The following is a 26412-nucleotide window of genomic DNA, read 5'->3' as shown; positions in this document are numbered from 1 at the left end:
TATTTAATCTCAATTTTTTTATTTCACCTTAAAGGCAAGCTATTTTCATTTTTTTTTATAAAATGAATCATGAAAATATAATTTAATTAAAAAAATGTAAAAGAATACAAATTATATGAAATTAAAAAATTAAAGAATCCAATTTTTTTTTTTAACTTGACTTGCTCAACCTTTTTTTTTTTTTTTAATTTCTGGAGGCCAGAAATGGACGACATATATCTCCAGTCTCTCTCTGTCTCTTAACATTTAGGGACTCAAATGTAAAAAAAAAAAAAAAAATTGAATCAAAATGTAAAATTTAAAACAAGCAGGGACCACACAATAGATAATTGAAACTCCCAAGATCAAATTGAAGTTTTTCATGCCAACATTCAAATGAGGTCTATTTTGTTTTGATGATAAATATGGTACTACTATTTAAGTTTTGCAAAATCAAATATTCAATTCATCATCGGAAGGATAAAATTGCAATTAAAAAAGCTTTAATGACCAAAACGAAAATAGAATGAATTGTTTGTATGGAAGGCATCCGGATGAGGAGGAACATTGCAAGAACACATTGCTCCTCCATAGCTCTTATGCATGGTTAATGATTTATGATGAAAAAGATAGAAACAGAAAATTAAAAACATTTAATTAAAGAAACAGAAAACAAAGACAACATCGATATAAAAATAAATATGCCTCTAGAATAATTAATTAAGTACAACAAACATCAATTTATTTAACTATTAAGAGAGAAGCCTTTAAAGCACCGTGCATGCATGATACCCTGATCAGGACTGCCCGTTTACTTTTCCAGGCAAGAACTGAAGGTTTTGACTACAAGCTGAAATAGTAAAGCGCTAATTCTATGCTAACATGATTCATGGCGAAGAAAATCCAGTGCTTGCTGCCATTAAAAATTGTACACCATCAAAATTCTTGGTTTACAGTGGATTAGCTATGAAACCATTTCCCACATCAAAACAGTAAAACCTAAAGAAAACAACTCCGGCACTTAACTCTTCCTTTGCGTTGAGATTATAGAACCAGGTGCAGATGGTAATGTGCTTATTCAGTTTGGGAGAAGAATAAGTAGTACATCCCTAACATGGTGCCTGTAGTTGTTACTAGAGCTTGGGTCTCATTAAGGCATCAAGCAGACAACACGCTGCCAACAATTTGTCTAGACTTCCATGTATAAAGCATCTGCACCAGCTAGCGCATGAACTGGATTCAAATTGCAAGAATAATGTTCATAATTCAGACTTAGATTCAGCGTCTTCCTCCAGTGAATTATCAGTTAGAGAGTCCTGTGATTGGTTGGGGGACACAAGTTCTTGAGGATTTACTTCATCCCCTAAGATTTTCGCAGTGAATTGTCTTGCCTCAGAGTCAAGATTAACCCATTCCGAAACTATTCTTTTTGCACCCTGAAAAAAAACGAGAAATGAATAGATTCTTGAGAACATAGAAAGTGTTGTGAGCAAATGAATGATGAGACGTGGTGTTGGTTATAGAAACAAGTCATATTTGTAGAATCATGGCTCCAAAGGAAGAATCACCTGAAGCTTGGGTTCCTTTGTCATGGGATTGTTGCAAAGATCAATAGTTTTTGCTCTGGATTTCGTAGCATTACCACACCATGATTCGCACCACAACCATTCTTGAGGCAGTGAAAAGATGGGTACTGTATGCTGAGCATAGTTCGGAAGATCCTGAACAAGGAAAAGGAAGCTACCTTTTAACACAATCTAGTACGTGAAAGAATAACAGAGACACAAAAAAAAAAAAACAGTACCCAACAGGATCCAATACTGTGTGAGGATATCCATTCCAATTGCAAACTCTCATATAATTATGTATACAGCTGAGCCAAACCTTATTATTACACAAGTACTGCCTGTTGTACTACACAGGCAATAAGCAACAACTTGAATGGATATCCAAGTATTTAATGGATCTAATGCCTGTTGTACTACACAGGCAATAAGCAATGAGCAACACATAAACCTGGAAGACTGTCTCCGGTAGTCAACGGTGGATAATTGAATGCTCTTGGTGATAATACAAAAACGTTTTCAAGCAGTCAACAACAATAATTAGAGTTCCAAGTATTTAATGAACATAGATAATGTACCAAGTGACAATACATACAGGCAAAATTTAATAAAGCAAATTTGATGATGATTCCTCCACTAAATGGCAAGATAAAGTTTCCTCCTTGGAAAGTGAAACCAAGTAAATGGACCCATGTCCAGATATAACAGCCTGCTAGTGAATTATAGCAAAAACTGTCCATGCATAATTGCAGCCAGCTAGCTGCATCTCCAGCTACCTCCAACGCAGCATTGCTGCCAGCAAGCAGTCAATTTTCTAAACTTGATTAGAATATATAAAATTGAGCAGCACTCCATCACCTGAAGGGTGGGCATGAACCAATTGCATGAAGTTTTATAGCCATTAGACCCACAAATCTCATGGCTAAAAACCTTCATATGACATTCATGTACCTTATTTTAGGACACCATGAGTACATTGTTTATTCACGAATTCTCTTTTTCCTTTTTTTTCTTGTTTTATGTAGAGCAGGCTCATGTAAATGTAGTGCAGGAGCAATGAAAAAACTTCGAAAAAACAATTGTTTCAGAAAATTACATTTATTTTACGAGAGATATGATTTTATCTTATTTATAAGTTAGGTACTTAGATTTACTGTGACATTAATTAATTAGAATGTTTACTATTTTAGGAGTTTATTCTATTTCCTATTTCGTTCTGGTCTATTTTTCTTATATGCGTGTAACTCATACCTAGGAAGATGAAGATGATGTCATGAATTGCAGAAATATTATGATGAATAACTTTAAAATGATGAATTTGCCAGAAAATCTTCTCTCCATTCTTGTCCTCTCTTGCTCCAGGTGATCTCTTATCACTCTCCCACTCAAAGCAAAATAAGGATAATTTGTGCATGTGAAGTTCGAATTTGTTTACTCTTAACATTTTCTCGTCATATCCAATCAACTAAGCCAAACAAAATCATTCAAATTAAGAGAGAACAGTGAAACTGTAAATTCTATACACAACAACAATTTTGACACATCACTGAAATAGTATGGTATAGGAACTAAGAAGCGAGCACAGTGTTATAAGAAAAATCAGGTTGACTAGTTACCTGATCCAAGTTTGAAAGACTATTTGGATCCTTGCTCAGTGTTTCATAGAAAACCCTTAGATTATCTCCTGCAGCTGTCTCTCGAAATTTAACCAGATCAACAACGTACAAAGCACTGGATAAGGCATAGCACATGTCAAGCTCATGGCTGGGTTTAAGAACTGAACCAACTCTGAACAATAAATTAACAACAAAGATTGCTTACCTGATATGATATGGTCTTCCCCGCAAATGTTCTTTCCAGAATCCCTGTACCACACAAAAGAATGGGAAAAGATAAGGAAACAGTGATTAGATGGCAAGTTGCCTAGGCCTTCCATGGCACAAAATGAATTTATGGCAAACTATCTTTGAAAGGGGGGGAAGACTAATCAGTGAAGTATACTTGTCTCCAAAATCGATATCCATCCATATCCCTGTTGTTATCACAGAATGGTGTATATGCCAGAGGTCTTCCTTTTATATCCATGTCATACAGTTCTCCCATGTCTGCTCGCACAACCTGATCAGCATCAACAAATATAACCTGCATATGAAAACATTGATGCGTTTTTAAGCAAATGTTTAGTAAATATGGAGTCAATAGCAAGAGAATACAACTAAGTTTTGACAAAAAAGAAAGAAAAACTGCAATACCCTCTCCAAAGAAAGTGGAAAGATAACATCAAGGAACAAAATCTTATATGCCCAAATAATTCGCTGCTTTTCTGTCTGCTTATGCAACCATGATGGCCATTTATAAGTGACCAGTTCGTACTCAAAACCATACTCTTGTGCCATATGTGGAATCACATCCTGCGTGATTCATTAACAACCAGAGAATGCACACAAGTCAGACAATAAAATTAGAAAACACTATGCGAGTGACAACTATAGATGAAATAAATACAACCTTAAATTGCGGAGAGAGATAGTTCTTTATAAACCAAAATTTCACGGGACGCTGGGTGTTCTTCCAGACACTTAGAATCATGATTTTAAGGAAACGTTCATATCTGTCATGCCCAAAACACATAATGAAATCATTATGATATTACATTAACCAAGCATTATGAGGTGTACAAGCAGATGAGTGTGATAGTGAGACCCAGAGTGAATAGGTCCAATAAATGGGCTGCTGCAGCTCACACTTTGTTTTTGCTAATACAACAATTGCATTGAACAAACAGCAAATGTGTGTGTGTGTTACCAGGAAGAAAACTGACAGCTATACAGGTTTATCTATGAAGCGCACAAATGAAAGTTCCTCGGTTCCACATACAAGTTCTCATGCAAAACTTTCAGCACATGGCTGTTTGAGCTTTGCTGTTTGCTTTGACCAAACAGCGAAGCGTGTGTGTGTAGGTTTCTTTATGAAGCGCACAAATAAAAGTTCCTCAGTTCCACATAAAACAAGTTCCTCAGTTCCACATAAAACTTCTCATTCAAAACTTTCAGCACACGGTTGTTTGAGCTTGTTGCTTACATTGTGATCACAGAACAGAAAACAATCTCAGAAAAGATTCATAGGGGCTAATTTTATTAAATCCAGAACAGTTAATCCTCTAAAATTTCGCTTAGCTCACTTTGGTTTTTCAAATTTCTAGAAATTAAAAAGATAAAAGTACATAATGCAGAATACATTAAGGTTCTGTTGGGATACCAGGCAGGATTGAGAATCAAGGATTCATAATCTATTCATTTAGCGAAAATGGAATTGAAATGGCTATATGGGAACCCGAAAGAACTTTCAATACAATTCTATATCCAGGCGTTATGCATTTCTACTCATGAATGCTTTATTGGAAAAGGAAGTAGGACCATTTTTATTTATTTTTTTCACATAACACTACAATCAGCTTTTTCATATCAAAGAAATACCCCTTTAAAACTGGGTAGGTCATTCCATCACAATAGGGGGAGTTTTCCTTAAAAAATCACTAACCCTAGGAAACCATTTTGTTCTTGTAGCTTAAGCAATTTCTTCCTTCTAAGTTGCAGTTTTGGCCTTTAACTCTTCTCCCATTTTTCTACTTTATTGACTTCTCTTGCTTAATGTTTTCATGGTCACAAATCCCATTCTTTTGATGACTTTCCCAAGAATCCTGTATGCACACCAAACTTTTCTGGTTCTTGTCATTTGTTGTGCAAATCCCATTCAACAATTTCTAGCTCTTTGTGGTTGCTGATACCTTCTTCTTAGTTCCTTCCTCAGGCCCCCTTCTGGGGGGGTCTGAGCCAGTCTGTTCCTTCATCCAGAGGGTTTAATAAACAAAGAGGACCCAATAAGACCTAATGGGTTTTGTAAAAATAGAAAAAAGAAACTGAATATTTGATTTTCAAATTATTCTCTTCGGTCATGGGTATAAAGTTTGAGCTTTAGTCTTGATTTGGTCTTGTTCAAATCTGTATTCTTGTTCAAATTTGATCTATCACTCTTTCTTCCCATTCATTCTCTCTCTCTGTGTCCTTTTTTTATCTTTGAAAATTCTGAGTTTGTACTTAGAATCATCAAGAAGGATTTCCTAAGGGCAATAAAGTCATTAGAGCTCACTCCCCATTCCTCCATATCCCAAAACACTAAAAAGGTAATGAATGAGTTATTCCCATTCCAATATTTATAATCTCATTCCTGCGTTTTCATGTTGGTAACCAAAAAGCACTAACATCACATCAGACAGCAGAAGACAACAAATAGAATAGAAAACAAGCACAGATACAGAGAGAATAAGAAAAGACTTACAGATGCCCAGAAGCAATAGAGAAGATATTAATAGTTTTTCCATGCCGTCCACGCTTCTCATGCTCCTAAAGGAATAATTTTTAACCAATCACCATCTAAAAGAATAACAAAAGCAGATGTGCACCACTGAATTTGTTTTCCAGTGCTGGTAGATGTAATAGTCAGTTATCCCTTAAACAAAACAACTCAAGAGCTAGTTCTCATAGCCAAAGATAAAATTTTAATAGCACACTAAAACATCAGAAAATGACTTGAGAAAATGATTGACAAAGAAGAGCACTTGGATTTTCATGACAGCAACCACTCCGATACCCTCTGGACTGTAAAAAACAAAATTATCCAGACTTCAAAACAAAATTAGCTAATATTCCATCTGGACAGTAAAAACAGCCACTATTTGATTTTTTTCCCATCCCTAAATGTCAGTCCGTACTATAAAGTTGATGAATGGTTGTTTACTGCCCCATTGTAGGATGCATCAACAATCTAAATATATCATTGAATCAATACGTGCATCTTTAATATTAGGGGCAAATTTGACATTGTGCACCACTTGACTACATTTTGAATAATTGCTGAACACAATGTGCAAAACTCAAAATAAACTATTATTAGAACCAGAGGTAGCAATTCATTAAGAATTGGTTGGAAAAACAATTCATTAAGAACCAAACAATTGTCCAGAAAGATGCCCCTACTTGGTTGGAAAAACAATTCATTAAGAACCAAACAGAAAGTAGCAAAGAATAGCAGGGAAACAAACAATTGTCCACCGGGTACATTAAACAACCGGAAAAAGATGATGAAAGATCATATTTCTAAAATCAGCGCACTATGAATCCACAAACGCTATAGAGAGGACTTTAAGTATAAAATCAGAGCCAGTGCAATCCACCAAGGCACTGTGAAAATCTGAATAATTTAATTATAACAGCAGAAACCAAAAAAGTGAACAAAAATTAACTCACCATTAAAGCACTCTCATTCTTCTTGGAAAGCCCGCCACCGCCAATAAAGCCAGAAGCCCATTTAAACAAATTGGAGTTCCAGCGATCATGAGTTCCCTGTAAAAATTTCCCCAAAACCATTCTAAGGTTGCAAGACTTAACCAAATTATCCAGCTATGGTTGTCCTTGAAATTAGTAATAATTATAAGCCAATATAACAAGAACTGACCTTCCTTTGTGAATTGTTATCATCATCACTTGAAATGAGCAATTTCTCATGCTCCATGCCCTTTTTCTTCACCACTTCTAGATGAACTACCTTGCCTCGCAAATCATTAATAGTGATAAGTTTCGACAGATGCTTTTCCTGACTTCCATCACCACCTTCCCTAAAAGTGTAAAGCTCAGAGCTTCGACCTGGAGCAAGTTGAAGATACCACACCCCAGGAGAGACTTTCATTTGCCAATAACCCAAATTGGCCATCACAAGTGTATCAACCAAGTGAGGATTACTCTTAGTTCCAAGAATTAGCTGAAGTCCTCGGGGGGGTTCATGATCTTTCTCTGAACAATGACCTAAATAAAACAGTGCACAAATAAGTATGAAAGAATTGGTAGTCATATGATGAAACTTACAGAGAAACACCAAACTATAATAAGAAATTACTCAAAAGAAACAGAATCTAACCAGTAAGAACAAGTGCTTCAAGTTCAAAAACTGCTTGCAATGTTCTAGTGTCACCCAGGTTCTCAAGCAAAATATTATCCAAATCATGGCTGAAACATTTAAAACATTCGGCAGCGACAAGAATAATAATAAGAATAAGCCACAGAGACAGTAAGATTATGTTTGCAAAACTAAAATTAATCTCCTACGCTTTAGTAGAATATATACAATAAAGATGGCGACAGTATAAAGATGATTTAAAATGTATTTGACTAGGAAAGGAACATACACAGCAATAACAGGCTCAACAAGCCAGGGCTCAGGAACATCAAGGTTCATGGTAAGAGTCTTCGATAATGGCATATTTGCAAAAAATGCTTTAGGGCCATTTACTGTTAAATCAGTGCTGCTAAAATCATCCTGAAAAGTCATAGCGCAACTAAGATACAATGCAATGGAACCTGAAATTACCATTAATAATCAAACATATATACCATGGTTGGGACCACATATCTATAGTAATTCTTCAGCGGAAGATCAACAAGAGAACTCTGCAAGAAACCAAAAATGTTAGTTCCTCGACATGTAGAAAGAGACAACAAAATGTTGATAAAAAGCTCATAATGAAGAAGTTCAGCTAAAAAGCATATCCCATGAGAGGCAATGTCTCAGCTAGCAGTGCAGATGCAACTAAGGCACTAAGCACCTATGAAAAATGTAAAGTACATAGAAGAAAACAGCATACATGCCTTACAAATCCATCATATGTTTAAGCAGTTTTGCAATTCATGATACAGAATAAAAACTAAGAAAAAAAATAATTAGAAGCAATCTAGGAACATGAATCCAAAAAGAAAACGAGAGAGGGGGGGGGGGTCATTTGCTGGCATTGTTTCTGCCAGATCAAGCCCCATCTAAGCATAATATGGAAAATAAGTCCTAATCTTTCACCAGAAAATAAAGACACAGAGGTCAATGCCTGTAAAGAAGTGGCTGCTCCCAGCCAGATGGCAATCCAAACAAACTTCTCAAGGTGACTGTTTATATGGCAGCATCTTTCTCATAAAAGAGTGTCAGAGAGGCAAAACCCTTACTTTATTGTTTGAGAAAAGAAAACCTACTTGGCCTACTTAGATCACGTTGTCATAGCATCTATAAAGTAGACACCATTGGATTGTGATCAAATAACAGCTTCCAAGTTAGCAGCTACTAATTTCAAAAGATTAAAAATATTCAGGGAATTAATTCAACTTGTCCTTTTTATTCTAGACTCAATCTCCAATTTCCATCAATCTCTCCTTCTGTTAGAAATTCTATCTAAACTAACAGAAACACACATACATGAAAAACTCAAAAGTCCAACCTGATTTACTAAAAGAAATTCAACAGAGAAAAAAGATGAGGAATTTTAACACCATGCAACAATTCATTATTTTTCAAATTAATTTTATAAATAAATCAGGTTAGGTTTGGGTTTCTCATATAGGGGTATTTCCATCAATTTGCATGAGGACATCCACTGAAAATTGAAAGATGACCTAGAATATAAGGACAAATTAGGAGCAATTTGACTTTGAGAACAGATTGGAGACTGGACTTAAAATATAAGGACACTAGACTTAAACTATAAGAATAGATTACGCTAATATCCCAAAATATTCAAATACTTTTCCGCAAATCTCTAATAAGCCACAGTAATCTTTATCTACCTACAGATGTTAACATACCACCATTTAGAGATGCCATCCTTCAGATGTTAACATACCAATATTTATGGCATGCCATACTATTCCTTTTCTTTTCATGGTTCTTTCAGAAATTATATCTTATTGTCTACCCACAAACTGCATGCAAGATCATTCATGTGGACTTTCATAATGTGCTAGAGAGGATTATAAAAAGTTATAATCAAAGCATGACTATAAAAGAGAATTTTATTCAAATTCTACAGCCACCTTATAAACAATACATTCAACAAAAATAGCTTCAATTTTTCAGAATGCAATGCATGTTGTGTGGAATAGAGTTGGATACATAATTTTATTTTTATACATGAAATCCATCATGCATATAATTCAAAAAAAAAAAATACAGTGCTTTTTTATCCTGTAAATTCGTTCACTTCATGCAATTGCAGTAAATCACATATCATCCAACAGGTCGCCAATCAGGCCAAATGAACCATTGTTTGCATGGATTTGAATCTACATGTCAGAAAACAAGCAAAACCTAAATGCTCAATCCCAGTAATAGCACTCTTCAATTTTTACTGCTAAATACAAAAACCACTAGGATTTTTTAAATTTTTTTTCTTATTATGAACTATTACCGGGTTTACATAGATACGATGCAAACTTGCTCTTTCAATTACTTTTCCAAGTCGATTGCCTAGAAAAAACTTGGTCTGCGCTTTTACGAGTGCAATAGAGGTTTAAAGAAATTATGATATTCCTAATTCTCAAGCTTCTACAGGTTTCCTTCATTTTCTTAGTTGAACTATTGTGACGGGAGTTTAATTTTTGTCAAAATCATAAAACTTCTGGCTTTAATAGGATAAAAACAGAATCTAAACTATTCAATTATACTTTGTAGGTATAGAAATCAAAGCCCACGTTTCCAACATCAAAGTCATTGTTTCACCTTTTGGCCCTTCCTACATATACAATAGAACTAAACACCCCCAGAAGTTGATGCAACAAGTTTTTCTAACAACAGAGCACATTCATCAGTTTTCATTCACAACACCAAAACAGATCCATATGCATTGGTGCAGAGGACTGGTCAGACAAGGGGCACACAAAGTCAAACTCTAAAGTGGCAGTGAAAATTCATTTCATTTCATTTAAGTGAGATCAAAATTGCCAATTCGAAGGAAGGGAAAAGGCCATGTCAGGTTGATCTTTGCTTAAAGCAGCAAACCATCATATGGATCCATTGGCCTCCAAATTGTATCATCTTGGTTTAATGGCTTTCAGAAGCCACCAGATATGTTACAAGAAGGTATTCAAGTTAGATGGTTGTAGTGGCCCCAGGCTTTCAAAACTGCAGGTTGCCAAACCAGTGTAACAAAATATGAAATAAGAAAAGTAAAATGTACAATTTGGTAATTTTTAGCTCACCATAGGGTTTAGCACAATTCTCATGCTTGGTTGAACATATTTCCTTAGAACTCTAAGAAGTGAAGAAACCTTCTGACCAGCTGCGCTTAAAGGATCAACAACAGCATCAATATGAACACTGGAATTTTCATTATCTATAATAACAGCACTGCAAACAAGAAAAGATTGTATTAGATTTCAAGAGCAATCAATTGTCGAGAAATCAAAAGATGACAACCTGTAGGAAATTACAGAGTGATATATAAGAATAAACTATTACTATCATGATGGTCTTCCATGAATCCATTACTTTCTTTTTTATTTTATCTTGAACATGCCTTTTGCTTTTGATTAAGAAATCTCAGTAATTACTAATTTTGTCCATAAAATTGGGGATACAAGAAGCAGGTAATAATCATTGCAATGTTGATGAGGCAACTCTACCAGATAGGATTATCAAAGGTAGGTTCACAGTGATAAATTGTCAGAATTAAACAAACATGTTGCAAACATACAATTATCAAATACGAGAACAATGTTGACTGAATTATTTATCAGAAGCAAAAGAAAAAAATAACATGACAAAAAAAAGTGTGAAGTACTACAGTCTGAGGAAAGTGATGAGATAAAATTTGTGATCTAGCATTAAGTGGGATGGTGGCGAATGTACTAAGCAGAGCAATTTCTCTTTCATATTTGTCAGATTCAATAGATATTTGACAAAATTTGTAATTAATGTTGAATATCACCCAATTATATATACATGGATCACCATATATTCACCATAACAGTCATTGTCATTGCTACACGGCTCAAACAGATAACAGCGGAAGTCTTCTCTCAAAAACAGGTGGGAAAAAAAAACAATCTATGGGATGGCAAATAATCCTTACCTATGTTCAGCATTCAAAATCTCAAAGCGTGCACTTTCTGAACTTCTTTCCCGCATTGCCATTGCAGATGACACATACATTATAATATCGCTGACAAATTTGCTGCAAGTCGCGTGAGTAAAATTAACACAAAATCCCCAATGGGAATGGATAGGATATGAAATGTTTTGAGAAGGAATATCATCTATTAAACTTCACAAATTAAAAACTAATCTTTGTTGAACAGAAACTACCAGCAATGGCATAATTGGAAGTACAGGAGAGAGCGAAAAACTTGCAGATAAAAAGATTCAAAACATTAGTCACCAACAGTGAATGCATACCAAAATTGCCAAAGAGCTTCAGCCTAAGATATTTACTATTTTCTTCAATTCTCACCTAAATTTACAGGATCTTTTGTAGGGAGAGTTAGCTAAGTGAGTTTACAACACATTGAGTAGGGTCACACTTATCTGGACCTTATTAAGGGATGATCAACCTGTAGTCAATTGGTCAACAACAAAGCTTTCTACTCGTGGAAGCGACCTCCTTTCACTTTTCAATGAAACTTTATTCCAGTTCTCTAATACTACCTATTAAATCACTAGCTAAACCACTACATTCCTAACCCTCAAACAACAGCTGCATCACATTCTACCCTCATTCACTTGTGCATGCTCCCTATACACTATCTGATATTCTCACCTACAATGATGTTGGGGCTCCTTACGTGTTGTCTACATTTCCTCCCTCAACACTCTGTATACAATTATCGATAATACATCTCCAAATACATTGATTAATTCCATTAAAAGAACCCTACATTATCACCTATTTTAAGATCCATAAACATGGGGGTAAAGTGTATGAAATTAAACCAGTTGGCTAGTCAAGCTGAGAGCCTAGTCACGCCAACCTTCTGCAAATGTCAACACAGCGGAAACACTATCTGAAGAAACTAGAATGATATGTTCATGGAAATGCTTTAACCCAGTGTGCTGGATCAATTGGATAAATAAGATAAAAAGGAAAAAAAATGTATGGAATTTCAAATCAAAGATGTGAATTCAGCTCAACAAAACATAGTGCCACGAACGAACACAATAAAGAAAATGAAACGAGCAAGGAAAAAAAATTCAAAAGTGTGTTCTAAGATACAAAACAATGGTATGTAAACAATTATAGCAACTTTCTAAAATAGCCATGGGCCATGGCAATAACTTCAATATTCCATCTAACCATTCACTAACTTCATTTTAACAAGTTGCCCACCACATGCCCAAGACCTTCATGCCCTAGCCATTAGAAAAAGTTTGTTCCCCTCTTGCCTTATAATGGGGGCAAGGTATCATTAGAAAATATATATAAGAATCTCAGCTACAATTAGAATTCTCTAAAGGGAAAAACTCAGAGACTGTGGTTGTTGGGTATGGAAGTGGGTGAAGAACCAGGAGCATAAAACAAACAAACAAACCTTGTTAGCATGTCAGGGTCTACATCCTGCCACTGCACTTCTTCAATAATTTCCCCAATGTGCTTTACTCTTTGCTTGAACTCCATCGTCTCTAGAAGATGTAAATCATGACTCAAAAAGGTGCCTTCATCACCAGGAAACATCACCTATCCAATGTTGAAGAAAAGTTAAAAACATGAAACTGCACAACATTGACTGAAATTAAACAAATTTTGAAAAACATTGTGTGCAAAAAAATAAAACAGAAAGAAAAAAAGAACAGGATGAGAAATTAAACCCATTAAACAACTTTCTGGTTATGTTTGAGAGTCTAATTAACTCACCCTTCCATTGGTAATGACCGCATTCACTCCAGATTCAAGCCCAAGAAGCAGGTAAAAAAATTGTGACACCTGCATATCGTTGGAAAAATTGATGATATTTTCTCTTGCTCATGGCAACAAATGCAAAATACCAACATCAGGCAAACTCAAACATAAAAAACTAAGAAATGTTAGGGAAAAAAAGATAGCAAGAATTAGTAGAAGCTAGGACTAAATTTATAAAAGATCATATCTAGCAAGACCAAAATCTTCATCTAAAAGATCTATCCATTTTAGACAAACAGAAGATGAAAATTAAGACAATTTCATGCATGCAACAAATACCAATGAGCACAAATAACAGAAATATATATACCTTATTCAATTGCTTTTTCACTTTGTCAGCAGAAAATTCAGAAAGGATGGACTTGTAGGCCTTCTGTGGTAGCTCATTTGCATCAGCCAGATCATACACCTTGTCTATAAACGTTTGAGTGCTTTCAGCTGCTACAGATGATGCCAGGATGTACTTTTGCTCATAAAATGAACATAAATGCTCCAAAAAGTTCAACACATTTTTCTTATGACTGCATAACACCATAAAGAAAACAATTAGGGCTAATATCAAACAAATTTTTATTCATGCTGTCAAAATAATTTTGACTTAACAAACCTGTAAGAGGCAGTGGTGATTTCAAAAACCTTCACAAGAAGGAGACCAGGTAAATCAGAATCTTGACTGGAACTAAAGAGGACACCCACGCGAGCACCCTTAGACCCTTCTATCTGCATCATAATGTGAACATTAAAAGATAACCAATGGTTGTGATGGAGATTTCCAACAAAGATAAAGATAAATGACAATAAAGAAAATGAATAAATAGAAATACGATTGTAAGAAAAAGCGCAACCAGATAGCGTATTCCTTCATGAAGCAAGTTTATCCCCTTCTTTGATGTGATGTCAACAGCAAGGAGATGAGTTACAGGTTTCACATCATCTACAGCTAGAATATTAGGGTTAAAAAGAAGTCAGATTACAATAACCATTAGTGATTCAGTAAAATTTCACTGTTCTCAGCATAGATTCTGCTTACTTCCAGGAGAATGCAAGAAGTTAATATCATTCACCACAGATTTCCCTCCAAGAACTCCCGAAGTCAGAGAAATAAACCTTGGTTTGGCCTTGCCTTCAGCAATGATCTACACAGAAACATCAGTAACAAAGTATAGAAATATGATGTATGCATAACATCATCAACAACCAAAGCAAAACAGATGAATATGCAATAGCAGTGTTTGAATGATTTACCTGTGGATTGTAGCGGCTAATACCACTTTCTGACAGGAATTTGTCCAGCACATCAGTGCGCGAATTTATTTGCCCATAATAAACTTGCTCTTGTATTCTGGGAAGCTCATCATTCATGGCGTTCATAAGAACCTCCTAATGAAAATAAAACCAGAGTTTCTTAGCAGGGAAAATAATTTCCATTCCCAGAGGTCAACATTACCACAACAACCATCTTTAACTAAACAAAAGGAGGTCAAAGAAAAATTTGCTTCAGTATTACAGATTTGCTTCTCCTCAAATAATTTTTTTTCATTCAAGCACATTTCACAATAAGATTTGGCCATAAAAACTGTAAAGCAGCATCTCATGATAATGTATTAAAAGCTTCCCAAGTGCGAGCATGCAACAGAAAATATTAGAATTACCTCACTAGAATCAAAGACAAGACCGTTCATTAAGAGGCAACACTGCAACTTGTTCAAACCCAGCTTAAACACGAACATGGAGCTTTCTTGTGACAATTCCTTATAGGTTTGCTCCTTTGCCAGTTTTAGCAATATATCTTGAGGAGGGGTTTTAACCTTTGGTCTACACACATGGAATAATAACATGTAGTAAGGAGGTCATTGATTGAAGGAAAAGGAAGCCCAGGTCTTCTAAAAGAATTTGTAAAGCACGTGGAGAGACGGCATGATAGTGCAAAAAAGTTGAAATTGCTCTGTTAACCAGAAAAACCCATTAAAACTCACAATATGGTATCCACAAATGCTCCGTCCACATGGTGTGTTTCAGGAACATCATCTGCAGAATCTGACTCCATGCTTAATCTTTTTACCTGCCACACATATATGAAATTGCTTGTTAACAAAAATCAATATGTACTGAATAAAGGCAACGCACATACAACAACATGAAATATGTTTACCATCCAACAAAGACCATATGCTGCTACACTTACAAGAATGGCAGTGAGGAAGGAAACCGTTCCGGTTTAAGCTAGCAAGAAAGGAGGGTCTATTGAAACCTAAATGAAATTAAGTAATAAGGTGGCTTGATTATTTGACTTCATCAATCAAAGTGTCTTTTGGGTCAAGCATAAGCATCCACAGTAGATTTCTTTGTTTATAGTTTAATGTATTAACTTAAGGGTAATTTTGTAAGAAGGGGCGGAATTGCAACTTCTGCAAGTTCCTGGAAAGCAGAAAGTTTTGGTCATTTTCAGGTTTAGTATAAGATTTGATGTTCTCAGAATGTGGTTTCTTAGCCTTCAATAATTTATTCCAATTCAGTTGTTTTCCTAGTCATGTTAGGATTAGCCAAGCCAATTCTGTTTAGAAGTATTAGTGTGATAAGCCATCCTAATTGTCGGGCCATTCTGTCGCACCCAACACTAATCGCTATAAATAGAGATGCAATGTCTTAGTTTTACTAGAGCAGAGTTATAAAATAAATTGAGTTATGCTATTTTGGAGACTTGATGCCTTGGGTTTTCCGTTTTCATTCTTTCTTCTTCTTATTCCTGCAGTACTTCGGGTACTTAGCCATGATTTGACCCCAAAAATCTTCTAAAACACACCAGCCATTAATCTCAAATCCGCATGTGTCAAACCCTAACCTTAACACTGATCAAAAACACTAAAACTTCAACATATCCAGGGCTGGACCCTGTCCAAAACCCTATCATTTTTTAGGGATGCATGTGCACTCAAACTAAGTCACTGCATTTGGCTCAAGAGTTTACTCATTACATAAACTAATAGACCCTCCCATCACATCTTCATTTGGACAAAATTATCCCTCACATTCTCTCCTTTGATTGATATTTTATCAAACTACTCCTCGTTAGGCAAAATTGCAAGCCTTTCCAACTAAAACAAACCAAGTGCGCACTTCAAAAAACTAGGAAAAATAAAAACCTAGTACTTAGCAACCATATGAGCAGAAGGCATGTTTCTATTGCAGGAAGTTACGGTCCAGAGAAGTGCTAAAAATTGATAATATGCCAAAGTACAGAGCAAGTCTTACATTGCTCAGAAACTGGAAAGCTGTTGGTGTCCCGTAGCTTTCCTTAATATATATGAAAAGTCGTATGATCTGCAAAACATGTCAACAAAATTCATATGCTTATTCCATGAATCACCAATCCAAAAGTTGGAATGAAATCAGCATGGCAAGCAGACAGCACACCATTTGTAAGGCTAGTAATAAGAGTTAATGGGAAAAGAAAAGAGAAGAAGAAATGGAAACTAAAGAAAGAAAATACCAAACTGGATATATCCTCAGTTTCACCATCATTCTCCTCAGCAGATAAATGTAGGCCACAACTAGTTGCTTTTTTGATAAACTTTGAAGAATATAGAATCAATCCAAATCTCATTGGGAAGTTGTTCTCATACAAAGACAAAATCATGTCGACAGACTGCAAGTATACAAAACTCAACATATGAACAATTCAACAGGGCAGGACAGCGATGGGCACTGTTAATCATAGACATCAGAATTAAAACTTGCCTCAAGGCCGCAACTAGTGGCTGGATCAAGAACATAAACAGCATGAAAAAGGTTCTTGCGGATATAACGTAGCTGTCCAGGGAAGACAGGCATCAAAATCTGCACAAAAAAAAAACAAAAAATTCAAGGAGATTTGAGTTTACAAAACCATCACTCTTAAAAGAAACATAGAAAAATGTTGAAAATAATATATCCACCTCATTTATATTGTTCCTCCACCGCTTATACATGGCATCCTCCTCTAAGTTATTAAGATAATGAACATGACTTGAACGAAAATCAACACGGATCATACTGGATTCAGGAGGAGACGCTGTTGAAAGAAGTTTCCTTATTGTGCTGTGAGGAACCTGCAAAAATTAGCACTATTAACTTGCTAATACAATTCGTGCTATTTTTGAAATTCACTTCATGAAATCACAGTCCAATTTGACATATTAACCTGAATTGCATGGAATGACATATATTTGCATCTACATATATGAATGTACATCCGTGCAAGTGTGTGAAGCAAATTAGATAGAACATGTTATTAAAGCAAAGACAAAATTATTATCAATGTTATTGCTAATAAGAGCACAACATGGTGGAAGTAAATTAGAGTAAAAGAGCTTCATTAACAGATGCAAATCTAAATCAATAAAGCAGAAATAATATATTGTTCCCTATACCATATTGTAGACTTTTAATTCATCTAGAGTTATAGAAAGAAGCAACTCCTCTCCCTCATAGCCATGTTCTCTCATTACTGAAACAAAAAAGAGTTGAAGGGCCTAAGAAGAGGTTGTCTGTTGTCTCAAAAGTGGAAGGGTAGCTTTCAAAAAGAAACTACAGCAAATTGATTAAGATGTGGAGAAAAGTTCCTTAATTATCTGGAGTATTTCTACAACTTTGCAATAAAGGGTCCTGTAGAATTCAACTGTTAGTAAATGCCAATCCATTTAGTTTTCAACTTAAATGGCTAATACAAAACCCTTTCCTGAGGACTTTGAAATTCACTTATGCTTTTGCAACAAGCACCAAAAAGCTAAGTTGGCGAATAATCCTCCCGTGTGCTCCAGCAACATATACAGCCTTGGATTGTGTTATTTCCTGGCTATTTGGGAGCAATTACAAATGATGTTTCCAAAACACTATGGCTGTGAGAAATTTGTTCAACAGATTGAGCCCTGTTTCACATAGCTAATGTCAGAAACTAGGAAGTAACCAGGTGTACTTCTTACAATTTTGTCACCTCTATGCCGGTGTACTTCTCATCCAGCCATGTAACCTCGCCTTTTTCTTCTTCTTTCTTCTCCAACAAAAAATGCTCAAAACGAAATTCAAATATTTCCTTCTCTTCCTCTCAGACAAAATGCTCAAAAAGCAACCGATTATTTAACCATGCTTATCGGGGGGGTTGCTCATCACCTATAGTCCTTGCTATGCAAACAGAATAAAGCAAGAGAGAATTTAGCAACATTCACCTTCAATTTAGAAAATTGATCGGCCAATGATAATGCCTGCTGGACCATGTCTACCAACCTATAAAAGAATAAGAGGAAAGAAGTATTAAAAGTACAATAAACTCAGTCACAAAGAACTGAAATGCTTCACTGAAGAGATCCAAATTATATTAATGTCAGGTGCACTGTGTGTGTGTGTGTGTGTGTGTAGTGGTATTTAGAAATGAAAAAAAGTGAAATGAAGACCGTCTGCTTGTTGAAAGGTCTAAAAAGAAATATCCCTTTGAATTACATGTGTATATTTGGCTGTAACAATAAGTCTCGTGTTTACATCGGCAGAATGCTTGGCCCGCAAAGTACAAATATTGGGTACTCTTAAGATAAAAAGTCAACTCACTAAAGCTGTTTTAAATCACAAACATATCTTCTTTTTTTTACAATAGGTTGCAGAGCAGCAACCAACCTTGCCCTCCTTCCTCAAGGGGACATTTAGGATACTACACTCTAAAAGTACATATGAAATTTAGTTTGATTCTAAAAACCAGACAGCACAGTTTGCCCAGTTATCTGAAATATTTAATTTAATGGCAGAGCCTATCAGCAAATGAAAAGTCTTAACCCAAAGCTGTGTTACCCTAGAAGTTCCCCAACTAAATAAATGCTGGAATGCACTAGTAACTAGCATTAGTTTGGAGCAATTATACATCTAATTTCAGATTCTCCATTTCCAAAAAAAATATAGGAATAAATAATCACATGAAAAGAAAAAAAGAAAACATTGCACCACATCAAAAATAGCACATGTATGTCAAAGTAACAATTCCAAAATGGTTGTTACAATCTTACTATTCAACACAAATCTTATAATCTGTCTTGATCACATACAAAACAATGCAAATCATGGAGTGAATAGCTGACTTAAATAAATCGTGCAATTCAGTCACAATTCAAGTCGATTCATTGAATCATACAAGTCAACTCAAATAGAAATTAGAAGTAAAATGCATAATTTTAAAAGAGATAAGAATGCAAATGTGATGTCTTAAAGGTAATGGATGGAAACAGCATATAAACAATTTTCTGTGGTAAATCTTTCTATTTGAAACTTAAATAGGTTATTATTAATTCAAGTTTCACAAAAAAAGAGAAGAGTGCAAGAAAGCAAGAGTGCCAAAGACAACAAGAATGACAATGGTGATACTGATATCAATATTGAGAAAATTATTACTGTTTGTTAAAAGAGTAATTATATACAAACAAATTTCTCATATAAATAAGTGCCGGTGACATTTTTCATGGAAGGCCAATCATTTAAAATTTATGAGACATGCACTTTACCAATTATCAGTCGACAAATCTGTTTGCAAGGAAATTTAGTATGAAGGGTTTGTTTGTAAATCATTTTCCTTATTAAAACCAGGACATTCAGTAATTTAACTAGCTAGAAGATGGCTTTTAGATACATCATAAGTTATTGAGTCATTAGAATGATCAAAGTACCAAAATAATATGTTGAATTTTGTGACTTTGGGTTCAACTACCAACTTAGAACTAGAAAATTAAAATGATTTGCAGCGCATTTGTTTAGTAAATAATCATGTATCCTTTATTTAGAAATATGTAGTATGTTATTTATATTTTATAATGTTGCTTTCATTTGTGACTGAATGTTGCAATTCTCGAACTCAAAAAGGGATGTTACAATTTTTGAACCCAAAAAGGGCTTTCTGATTCCCAATTCAAATCTCAGTTTGACAATAATCTTCAGATAAGTAAACATGCACCCCGGACCAATGTTTAATGAAGACAAGCAGATGCCAGAAGCACAACCCTCCATTTTTTTCAACAATTAATGAAGCCAAAGTAAAATATGTAATATTCACCATAAATCAATATTACTATGCTTGTTGGAAACAGACATACTACTTATGGATTTTAATATGGAGAAGCCAATCCTCAAAAATTAACATGAATAAGTCCAGTCCTTTAAGTTTGCAAGTTGCAGAAGTCTACAAGCATCGAAGCTAACAATAAACCATACAACTGCCAAAATTTTGCATTGGATGGAATAAAGATATTGAATTCAAATGATTGTGTCAGGAAAGCTTTCAGAAAATAACTTCATGAACAATCACCCTAACTAGTTGTATTAAAGCTTGATTGAGGTGAGCTAAATATGAGATTCAAGAACTCGAAACAGGGAGACAAAATCATCAGCAAGAGAGGGAAAAAGTTCACTGAGAGCAGAAGCATTACAGATAAAGGTCAATATCCTCAATATTGATTAAAGCACCATTCAGAGCCATTAAGGACTTGCCGGGAGGGATCATTCGCTGGTTTGCAGTTATCTCATCTTTAACAGAATCCTTGAGCTGTACGAGGCAACATTCATGCAATTACATCAGAACAACCAACATCACAAATTTCCTTTGTAAAGATATTAATTATGAATATTTATTTCAAAATTTGTCAAATCCAAACATCATATGACAAGTTACCTTCATGCGAGACAAAGAAGAAACTACACTAGGAAAATTTTGGTTGATTTCCTGCATTGATTGTAGAGGGTCAGAGGCATGAACTATTCTTTGTGCTGTTTGATGTCCTAGATCTGTTGAAAGGAAAAGAGATCAGAAAACTGCAGTTTATCTAAGCAATCATGAAGAAAGGCTTAAATTATAGATACCCTTTAGTTCCCAAACATCAAGTGTATCAGATATTGTTGATGACAATAAATAGTCTCGGAAAGCCATAATCTCTGATGTAAGCTCAGGTTTCCGTTCCTGCAAGTGAAAAACATAGCAATCATGATCCCTACAGTGAGCGGATAGGTGTCTTGTACTTCAAAGTATAGTCTAAAGATCATCCCAATTTTAAACATTTTTGGCTTCAACAATTAGCCTTTACAGCTCATGTTTACATCTTCCATCATACAGGAAAAATGATTCATGTTATAGCATTTTACAGCTCATGTTCAGATTTAAAGATGATAAACCACTCAACAATTTATATTTAAAAATAAGAAAAAGATCATGAATTTAGAAATTTCCAAAAGAAAAAACAGAAGATGAGCATTATGGGAGGAGACAGAAACTAAACAGACACCAAAGTAGGAAGCAACAGATCATGTGGTAATTTTGAGCAATAGGCCACACCAAACTATTGAAGAACAAAAGCCAGGGAAAGAATTTATCTAATTAACTCTTACTTCTGGCCTCTTCCAAAGTGTTTACCACTTTACTTTCTGGTCAGTAAGATCTTAACTTAAGCCTGTCCCTCCCTACATTGCACCTGATCTTCTACTTCTTTCTTTACTTGTAAATTCTTGTTTATACTTCAAACAATATTTACAAATCAAGAACAGTATGAGATTTTAGCTACACTTACAAGTTCAGAAGTTGTACGTGGTCTATAAACATTAGTGCTAATCATTGTTAAGCTTGGGGATATTATTACAGAGATCTCAGCACCCTTATCCTGATCTTGATGAGCAGAGTTTTTCAATTGAATGGGAGTTTCTATACACCTTCCAATTACTCACTTCCATTTTAATCAACCAGCTGGAATTGTGTCAGGACTCTATTTGCATTAAGCAGTTCCTAATCAATGGAAGACAGACCCAAACAGCTAGCACTAGAAAAATTAAAAATTTGTGCATGCGTGCGTGCGGGAGTGTGTGTGGACGCACGAGCACACTGCATGTGTGAGGGAGGGAGGGAGATGAATGGTTGGCAGCACTCAAGGCGGTTTCTTGTCAAGCCAAAATGAAGACAACATGCAATGTCCAACCCCACCAGATTTCATTGTTATAGTAAGACAAAGTGCAGGCACATGCGTGAACACGCACAGAAAGAGAAATAGTCTAAGACTTGTCTAAAATAAGACAAATAAGTGAAAAGAAAACGGAGTACAGGGGCAAGTTTCAAGTATAACAAACCAGTATTTTGGAAAAAATGAACCCTCTAACTTCTTGGCTAAGATCTTCAGTCCGAGGATCCTCCAAAGTGACACCTGAAACTTGCATCGTCAGTTGAAAAGAGTGCGACAAAAAAGGTAGTTTGGCTCATTCAGAATAACACTGCTCTTATAGAATTTCATCTTGGCTTTAAATTATGTACATAGAATGATTATCATTCTAACCTTTCTTTATTGCACTATCATCCATAGCCTTATATTCCATATTCTTCATAGCAAGTTCTACACCATAACCACCTAAATTTAAGGAGTCACTTGCCCCAACAGCAACACACCGCCCAACTTTTGATTCACAGCCAGAAGGCAAAACAGGTCTAACTACATATTTTACCTTCCCCTGAAAATTTTAGCCAACTCGTCAGCAACAAAAAGTGAAAATAAATATTGAATATACATGTCATACTCATAGTATGAGAGAAAAATAGTACCATAAATGTACACAAGTGAAACAGTAATCCCTCGAACAGCAAAACTATGGTTTGTTTTTTTCTCCAACTAAACTAAAATATTTTTCATTCAGCTTTTAATAAAAGAAGACATTTATACTGTTGTAGTTCTGGCAAACAGAGTATTTATGTCTGTAAGTGTGTTTCATATACTTTATTATAGTTAATATACAAACAAAGAATCCATATCTTCTGGCCAATCTAAGGAAAAGGAGAATATATGGTTTGTTTTGGAGGGGTTTGATTTCATTAGATTTAACTGTTTGAAGTGAATGGCAAAGACCCCTAGATTCAACGGCATAATAAGATCCCCTATAACACCAAGTAACATACCTGTTTGGCAGCTTCCATCAAGGCAGAATGAAACTCCTTAAAGCAATCAGTTCCCAGAGCTCCATACAGAATAGTAACTGGACTTCCAGAAAGTGATTCAAAATGAACATGATCGAAATCAAATAGTTCAGGTTGCTGAAACGAGTCCCCTTCCCTGGCAACCATGAAAAAATACAACCAAGGTAAACCATGCAGTGTATTGGTGATACCAGAGTTAGATGTACGTACCGATTTATCAACCAAGAAACTAGGAAACACTCACATTCCAGAAGGGCTATGAAGCCACAATAGCAAATCCGCAACATCATAGAACAATGCCGCACCAGTATCCACCCAACAGCATTTCCCACCGGGAATTTCAGGATTTCTTCCCACAAGCAAGGGATCTGACCTTTTGATTTCATTGGTATCATTGGTTTTGGCAAGGCCCCCACTAGCACTGTTTGAGAAACTATCATCCAAAAGCGGAAAAGAAGAAAGAGACTCCTCTGCTAGCTGCCTGTAAAGCACCAATCTTGGGGATGCAGATCTTAGAATAAGAGAAAAATCAAATAGTGAGGCCAATGTGTCACTTAAAAGACCATGTCCATGTTTCATAATTTTTTTGAGGCAATCTTTAGCGGTATAAGAATCATTGTCTTCCTTCTTTGAATGAAGCCAGCTATCAATGAACTCCCAATAAATGTCTTTCCTTTCCTTAGATAGCAATTCCCTGCGCCCAGAAGCGAAACAAAAGAAGAAAAAAGTTTCACAGATTCAACAATAATGACTTAATGTACAAGAACTCGACAGGAAAAAAAAATACCATAAAAACTCATTCTTATATTAAGGAGAGAAACTTTCATTTTTCAGGAAGGAATGCTAATGTCTATGGAACTGCTAAATGAGTAAGGCCAATGACTCGTGAATGGGCAGCCCAATTTGTCAAGGGGCATTCAACACCGTTACTTACTAGTTAAAGAATCTAGATTGTCAGGGAAATAGCTGGAAAAAAAAACATGAGTTTCCACAAGAAATTGCCTCAACACAGAATTTTCACACAGATTCTTGAATTTAGGTTCATTCAAGCACACAAACGACCAAACAGAGTTAGATAATAGGCACCTAAACATTATCTTACAATTCTATCGCTTCTTCAAACCCACTCAACAATATATCAATGAGAAATCCTCCAGCCTACGAGAGGCCACAAATTAACATTTGGAAAGGACCTCGCAACAACATCCTGACGTTCAACAAGTTATTGGTGTTTCAAGACCACCATCCACTTCCTTTCTTAGATGAGGCCTTGATGTCATTTCAAATTTCTCACTAAAGGAAAACAACAAGAGATGGTATTTAACCTAGAGACCATAGAAGGTCAATATAAATTCATCATCAAGCAATGAACTTCCCACACAAACTTAAGACACTGTTTATATTCTCCACAAGACACTCCAACATAATTAAACGATTGTTGGTTCTTTTATTCCCATTTTCTTCCAAGAAAGAACCCCTATGAAGAAGCATCCTCTTTCAGCCATCCCTGATCACACCATTCGCCCATATGTTCTAACTATATCAATGACATTCTCGCATCATTAACCTGCTACGTATCTAGGACCGAATTCTGCCTACAGAAGCGGTTCCTTAGCATAAAGCCTCAGTTATGCACTTCCAATCAAGAAAATTCAAGAAACCAATCAAGAAAACATGAAAACAACAAACAAAAGAAAAGAAATTTTGTACTGATAAAAGAAACACAAGATCAACATATGAAAACCCACATAAAAAAATCCTTGAATACAAACAACGGCATCCTTGCATTTATGTATGTACGACGAACTTCTGCCTACAAAACCTCAATTATGCACTTCCATACAAACAAGAAAAATCAAGAAACTAATCAAAAAAACAAAGAAAAGAAAGGAAATTTTGTACCAACAAAAGAAACACGTGATCAAAATACAAAAACCCACTTCAAAAAACCTCAAAGAAACATATGATCAACTTCTGCCTTGTTCCTTTAAACATGAAAAAAAAACAAAGAAAAGAACTTTCGTTCAAATAAAAGAAACACGAGATCAACAGACAAAAACCCAATTCAAAAAACCTCAAAAAAGCATTAACTCCAAATTCCCAAGACAAAACAATAGTTCAAGAAAGAAAGAGCAAATATACCCAGCTTCCAATAAAATTGGAGTGCCCTCCCATTTAGCCCGAACAGCAACCTGAACGTTTTTGGGCCTTCGATTCTCCCCACAAGAAACCGAACCAAACCCACAAAATCCTACAACACAAAATAGAATGACAAGAACACAAGAACCGGATCTAAAACGGGTCTCCATTGATAGATCTTCTAAACATATACGGGTTCAACAAGATCCAACATTACTAGTACAGAGCTCTCTCTGTGTCTCTGTGTTGTGCTGATAAATAAATGATAGTTATAATTGTTGGGTTTTCAAGGCAGGCGAGGCAAGGAAAGAGGGAGAGTGAGACCGAAAGAATCAACAAGGAGGAGGAGACACTGAGACAGACGACTTCGGCAGGAAACAGTGGACTGGACTTACTTATGGCTCTTTTGGTCTTTGAGTTTAGTTATACTTTAGTCCCTCTAGTTTATCAAATCGTATTAATTAAGGATTATAGTGTGAAAAAAGAAAGTAAACAATTTATTGACGGGTGTTATTCATGATTATCAATAATATTTTTAATTTAAAAATATTATTTGTTTTATAGCCAATATTTTCATCTTAGATATATATTTAGTATAATAAATTGGGAAATAAAGGACTAAGTTATATGTGATTTAAAATTATAGGATTGCATATATAGTTTCTGAAATCATAAATACCAGTTAAGTAATATACAATGGCTGAATTTAGGACTAATTAATTTATTATACTATAAATTAAAACGCATGGGATTTTTACTATGCAAGATTTGTTTTTCAATTTAATTTTTCAGCTTTATTTTTAGATAATTTAGTCTTATTTAATGAATAATTGATTTTAAATTTTTATAAAAGGATAGGATTGGAAGATGGAGGATCGATATAAAAAATACAACAAAAATAGATAACGTACCATAAGTTTGGAAAACAATCAATTTAGATATCTAACTTAAATAATTATGTAAATTGTATAATTTTGATTTTTTAAAAATTATTTCAATTTTATTTTGAT

At 35.1% G+C, this 26412-nt stretch overlaps 1 protein-coding gene across 2 annotated transcripts; it reads right to left on the bottom strand.

Annotated features, from left to right (window-relative positions):
- Positions 1–865: 865 nt before the first annotated feature.
- On the bottom strand, positions 866–25784 carry EBS1 (EMS-MUTAGENIZED BRI1 SUPPRESSOR 1). 2 transcript variants are annotated; one of them, XM_011008240.1, is made up of 37 exons: positions 25406–25784; positions 23508–23957; positions 23246–23399; positions 22632–22803; positions 22429–22502; positions 21178–21274; positions 20990–21102; positions 20748–20863; positions 18513–18570; positions 17244–17396; positions 17047–17145; positions 16799–16954; positions 16561–16629; positions 15285–15370; positions 14961–15123; positions 14554–14688; positions 14339–14444; positions 14154–14248; positions 13916–14028; positions 13619–13829; positions 13264–13332; positions 12941–13086; positions 11488–11589; positions 10616–10763; positions 7991–8047; positions 7786–7916; positions 7518–7606; positions 7059–7405; positions 6851–6946; positions 5883–5947; positions 4053–4155; positions 3797–3955; positions 3546–3686; positions 3366–3409; positions 3161–3275; positions 1548–1700; positions 866–1415 (listed from the first exon to the last, which is right to left on the bottom strand). In XM_011008240.1, exons 1-37 carry the CDS (start codon positions 25570–25572, stop codon positions 1239–1241), a joined length of 4929 nt encoding a protein of 1642 aa, XP_011006542.1. In that variant the 5' UTR covers positions 25573–25784; the 3' UTR covers positions 866–1238. The 2 variants fall into 2 exon arrangements, with proteins under 2 accessions (XP_011006542.1, XP_011006543.1); XM_011008241.1 differs by having other exon boundaries at positions 14154–14242.
- Positions 25785–26412: the final 628 nt, after the last annotated feature.

Source organism: Populus euphratica, unplaced genomic scaffold, assembly GCF_000495115.2.
Source record: "Populus euphratica unplaced genomic scaffold, PopEup_1.0 scaffold347.1, whole genome shotgun sequence".
Taxonomy (NCBI): Eukaryota; Viridiplantae; Streptophyta; class Magnoliopsida; order Malpighiales; family Salicaceae; genus Populus; species Populus euphratica.
This window is presented reverse-complemented; position numbering and strand designations above follow the sequence as displayed.